Source organism: Nicotiana sylvestris, chromosome 12, assembly GCF_000393655.2.
Source record: "Nicotiana sylvestris chromosome 12, ASM39365v2, whole genome shotgun sequence".
NCBI lineage: Eukaryota > Viridiplantae > Streptophyta > Magnoliopsida > Solanales > Solanaceae > Nicotiana > Nicotiana sylvestris.
Window position 1 is genome coordinate 9,138,695 of NC_091068.1, and position 5,869 is coordinate 9,144,563.

The window sequence follows — 5,869 nt, forward strand, 5'->3', positions numbered from 1 at the left end:
TTGTTCAAAAAGGTTTGGATATTTTTGAGTCAAACAACCTTATTTTTTCATTATTTAAGATTTGTTCTTTTCTGTATTTTTTAATGTTCCTTCAATAGAAAATAGGCAGTCTCTTGCGTGGTCTCCTCAAACTCTGTGGTTGTCTTTTGGAATTGATATTTCATCACGTTTTTTCCCTTTTTTTTTTATTATTATTAAATTAGGGGTGTGGTAGGAGCGGAGATGACTTATTAGTTACGCGTTTGAACTTAGTAGTTTTCGTTTAAATTTTATATTTATTTTAAAATATATATTAAATATGTACAAATTATTAATTTAAAATTCAATAATATTAAATTTCAAACCCAAACTTCAAATTGTAACACATCATTTTAACACGTCTCCGAGTAGGGGATAGGAGAAAAAGTTGAAAGAAACTCACCAAGTTATTTTTCTAATTTCCAACTAAAATATTATCCAATGCTAAATAGTGTCTCCTTAAATAGTCAACTTAAGTGGTTCTTCTTCATTTTATAGCTCAATCTTTCTTGTTTGATTCAACCATGGAGAACCAATACTCCTACTCATTCTCTTCCTACTTCTACTTAGCTATAGCACTGTTTCTTCTTCCAACTTTAATCAAATATATTTTCCATCAGAGAAGAAATCTACCTCCAAGTCCATTTTCTTTTCCAATAATTGGTCACCTTTACCTTCTCAAGAAAACTCTCCATCTGACTCTAACATCCTTATCAGCTAAATATGGTCCTGTTTTATACCTCAAGTTGGGCTCTATGCCTGTGATTGTTGTGTCCTCACCATCTGCTGTTGAAGAATGTTTAACCAAGAATGATATCGTATTCGCAAATAGGCCCAAGACCATGGCCGGTGACAAGTTTACCTACAATTATACTGTCTATGTTTGGGCACCCTATGGCCAACTTTGGAGAATTCTTCGCCGATTAACTGTCGTTGAACTCTTCTCTTCACATAGCCTACAGAAATCTTCTATCCTTAGAGATCAAGAAGTTGGAATATTTATCCGTTCGTTATACAAATTCTCAAAGGATAGTAGCAAAAATATCGATTTGACCAACTGGTCTTTTACTTTTGTTTTCAACCTTATGACCAAAATTATTGCTGGCAGACATATTGTGAAGGAGGAAGATGCTGGCAAGGAAAAGGGCATAGAAATTATTGAAAAACTTAGAGGGACTTTCTTAGTAACTATATCGTTCTTGAATATGTGTGATTTCTTGCCAGTATTCAGGTGGATTGGTTACAAAGGGCTGGAGAAGAAGATGGCCTCAATTCACAATAAAAGAAATGAATTCTTGAACAGCTTGCTTGATGAATTTCGACACAAGAAAAGTAGTGTTACACAATCTAATACTACTGTTGGAAACATGGAGAAGAAAACCACGCTGATCGAAAATCTCTTGTCTCTTCAAGAATCAGAGCCTGAATTCTACACAGATGATATCATCAAAAGTATTATGCTGGTTGGTATCCTGTTATTTTGGCCTTCTTCTTTTAGAAAATAAAAGAAAAATAAAAAAATTAAACTTTCATCTAAGTTTGATGTGACTGCTTACATTTAGAGTAGATATATACTCTTATCATGCGGACTTCTTTTCTTTGTTGTCACTTTCAAAAACGTGAATTCCATGTGCATCTCATCTAGGATTGATTAGTCAATACTTGTCTCTTAAAGTAGATATATTCAAAATTAGTGCTCTCATTTCATTCTTTTTAATTGGTCTTTTCCCTCTGTTTAGATTATTATTATATAGTCCTCATTTTGATTGATGCATGATTGCATTTGCTTGGCAATAAGCAGCCTAATCTCGACTTGTTAGAGCTAATTTTAATAGGTGTGACAAATGGGTTGTTTTGACTGTTTTTGGGTTGGTCTAGATGGAACGACTCATTAAATAAGTCCAACCCTTTCCAAAGTTTACATGGGTCAAGATGGGCTATACAATGGATTGTAACCCAACCTATCTAAATTGACCCAAATCTTTGTAATATTCCCAATTTTTAAACAAGCATGTAAAAGTTGTTTTGTGTTTTGAAGTAAATGTCAGTTTATGCATAATGATTTCTTTCCTCAGTTTAAATTTAGAACTTTATTTGATAGTTCTTTATCTTATAATACTAACAAAGATCTGAATAATAAAAAAAAATAGTAAAATTAGAACTTTCTACCCAACCCAACCCACCTCCCACCACCCCAATTCCCACCCTACACCTGTACCTCCCTATCCCTATTCACTTTTTATTTTTTATGTTGTAGATAGAGTATATTTTTTTATTTAAACAAAATGAATATTTTTTACGATTTAGAAAAAAAAATTCTTTCGTTTCAACAAAGCAAGTATTTTCTTTTCGTGATATAGAAAAAGTATTTTCTTTTTCATAAAATGAGTACTTTTTTCATGTTGTAGAAACAGTATTTTCTTTTATTTTAATAAAAAAAATACTTTTTTCATGATGTAGAAAAAATATTTTCTTTTTCACAAAATGAGTATTTTCTTTTCCTGTTGTAGAAAAGTATTTTCTTTTATTACAACAAAAAAAATACTTTCGTTTCATGCTGTAGAAAAGTATTTTCTTTCATTTCGATAAATGAGTACTTTCTTTTCATATTATAGAAAGAATACTTTTGTTTTGTTTCGACAAGAAAAAGAATATTTTCTTTTCAGCTATAAAGCTCAAATCTCAATGTTGTTCTTATGAGAAAAAGTAAAGCATCACTTAGTTTCTTTGGATTTGTGTGGATTTTTTAAAAAACTAATTGAATTCTTGAAGAATATAGAATGTTGAAAACGTTGGGTATTTGGGAGGAAGAAGGGGGGGGGTCAAAGGAAACATGGGGATTTGGGTGGAGTGAGTTGAGAAAAGTAGCATAAAAAATTATTTTCTTTTGAAAATATTTTCGATTCTTTAACCAAACACTAGAAAATATTTTTCGGAAAAAAATTTCCACTCACCAATCAAACATGAGAAAATAAGTGATAAAATCACTTCATATCAAAACACATCCTTAGAAGCTGTAAAAGACAATTGTTGTTCGTGGGCAAGTTTGGGCTTAAATCATGGGCTGATTTGGGCTACTGAAAACAAATGAGTTTAGTTGGGTCGTGCCAAAACTTATCCCATCATTAAAGTAGCTCATGTCCAACCCATTAAAACCTGGATGGGTCAAATGGGTTTGTGCCACTTTTGCCACCCATAATTTTAATTCTACTTGTTTTTGTAAAATGGTAAACTTCGTTTGTATTTCCGAGATTTTAAATGAGCACATGAACATGAAGTCCGACAAATATATTATTCAAATATAAATTGTATATGTATGTTAACATAAAAATAGATCCTTTAAATTTTTATGATGGCCACATTTATTTTGTTGCAGGTAGTTTTTATTGCAGGAACAGAGACCTCATCAACAACCATCCAATGGGTAATAAGGCTTCTTGTAGCTCACCCTGACACATTATATAAGCTACGAGCTGACATTGACAACAAAGTTGGGAACAAACGCTTGCTGAACGAATCTGACCTCAACAAGCTTCCGTATTTGTATTGCGTTGTTAATGAGACAATGAGATTATATCCTCCGGTACCACTTCTATTGCCTCATTTTTCAACTGAAGATTGTATTGTTGGAGGATATGATGTACCAAAAAATACATTGCTATTTGTTAACGCTTGGGCCATTCACAGGGATCCCAAGGTATGGGAGGAGCCTGACAAGTTTAAGCCAGAAAGATTTGAGGCAACGGAAGGAGAAACAGAAAGGTTCAATTATAAGTTTGTACCATTTGGAATGGGAAGAAGAGCGTGCCCTGGAGCTGATATGGGATTGCGAGCAGTTTCTTTAGCATTAGGTGCACTTATTCAATGCTTTGACTGGCAAATTGGGGAAACAGAAAGCTTGGAGGAAAGCTATAATTCTAGAATGACTATGCAAAACAAGCCTTTAAAGGCTGTCTGCACTCCGCGCGAAGATCTTGTCCAGCATCTATCCAACCTCTGAGGCAATTTGTCTATGCCAAATGTAAACTTCTATACCCACTATGCTACACACGTATGATTTGATGCTCTTTATAAGGTATTTGTCACTATTCTGTTCTGCTATTTTTGTGAAAAGTTAATCAACAATGGATGATAAATAAGAAATAATTCAAAGGTTATGTTAATAAAGAGTAAATGCCGGAGAGAAAAAATCGATTACAAGATGTTTTACTTTCTCTTAGTAGTATTTCGTATCTTGAATAAAAATGATGAATGTTTGATCTGACCTTGTAAATCTAGTATTCTCTAGCTTTTGTTGGCTGAGCATGATCGAGTATGAATGTGTTTCGATGATTGAAAAACTAGGATAAATCATATTAAAAGAATCAAATTTCGTGGATAGGATACCGTGCTACTAAACTAATGAACTAATATGATACGCAGATGACAAGAGAACCATGTTTGTAGCTTGATAACATAGAATGCCAATTAGAAACGCGAAGATTGAACACGTGCGCAAGTTGAATTACGAAAAGAAGTCAGTTCGTGCATAACAATTAAAGATATTAGGTAGAGGAATCCATGTGCTAAGAGGATTTCAGTAGATAAGGAATTACTTACCTGGAAGGAAAAGGTTGAGGATGTGGAAACAACTAGGAAACCAAATCAAATTAGAAGAGGATTTTTCTTAAATGAAATATTCTACGTTTGGAGTATTAATTAAAGAAAGAATTCAGCCACCCTCATACCTGTATAAGGAGACATATTGCTGCCGCTTTTAACTAATGTTATTCTTACAAATCAAGAACTTTATTCTTGGCAATAGTCATACACCCTTATAACCTATTTGCTTTTGAGAAGCATAATCATAGTTTAGCACAAATATAGTGATATTTTTGTTTTATTTTTTAAAGTAGAGTTATTTGGAAAGCGATCACTATAATTGGGTCGATTGTAGAGGTAGGGTACTAGAGTTAGTCTCACTGGTTATGAGCTATAACCTAAAACCGCTCTTTGAAATTAGTGAAGTTTGAAGGCAAATCATACGAGGGTAGGTCCTGATATTTACTCCCATGAGCAAGGAGATTTTCACGTTAAAATTATTTTATTCTTTATATTCCGTACTTTACTAGCTATTTGTGTCTGCTTTGGGTATATCAAAGAACTAAGTTTTGTGATTTGCCAAAACTAGTAAGAAATAATTCATCCATCCCTCTTGTGCCACGATACAAATCTAAAATAATAATTGGTATCAGAGAAGGTTCTTTTATCTGAGTCTAACACCTTGAAAGAATCCAAGTTAGCTACACCACCAGACGCTCAAGAAGGACAATAGTAACGATCCGACTGATCATTTTGTATATTTGAGCCCTGTTACATCTTTGATGCTTCAAATATGTGTATCTGTGATATTATGACTTGCGAGGTTGGTTAGTTTTGTTCCAGGGAGGTTTGGGGTTGATTTGGACCCTTGAGTTCTTGGCTTAGAAGCCTAAGTTGGAAATATTGACCGAAGTTTGACTTTTATTAAAATGATATCGGAACGGTATTTTGATTGCTTCAATAAGTTCATATCATGAGCTGGACTTGGGCGTAATCCCCGAATCGAAATCGGAGGTCCATAGGTTGATTTGTATTATTTTGTCAAAAGTTGGCAATTTGAGGTTTAGAGGTTTCTCTAAGTTTGACCATAGGTTCACATATTAGATATCGGGTACGTAATTTGATTTGTGATTTGAAATAGGTCATTTTTGCTATTTATAACTTGTCTGTAAAAAATTTTGTCATTTGGAGTTGGTTTGATATGATTCAGATACTTGATTGCAAATTTAGAGGTTTTTGAGTTTTCATTTGGAATTCATGCGTTTTGATG

General features: G+C 33.3%; 1 protein-coding gene across 1 annotated transcript; it reads left to right on the forward strand.

The window, feature by feature from the left end:
- The first annotated feature begins 384 nt into the window (after positions 1-384).
- Positions 385-4,106, forward strand: LOC104233321 (cytochrome P450 81C13-like). The gene is made up of 2 exons (XM_009786710.2): positions 385-1,481; positions 3,395-4,106. The coding sequence occupies exons 1-2, from the start codon at positions 543-545 to the stop codon at positions 4,016-4,018; spliced, it is 1,563 nt and encodes a 520-aa protein (XP_009785012.1). The 5' UTR covers positions 385-542; the 3' UTR covers positions 4,019-4,106.
- The last annotated feature ends 1,763 nt before the right edge of the window (positions 4,107-5,869 follow it).

What these genes read in the sequence shown, in the direction of transcription:
- LOC104233321 (XM_009786710.2), top strand. Translation starts at nt 543, where the DNA reads ATGGAGAACCAATACTCCTACTCATTCTCTTCCTACTTCTACTTAGCT. An exon ending in TCATCAAAAGTATTATGCTG is followed by an intron (nt 1,482 to 3,394) that starts GTTGGTATCCTG and finishes ATTTTGTTGCAG; the next exon opens with GTAGTTTTTATTGCAGGAAC.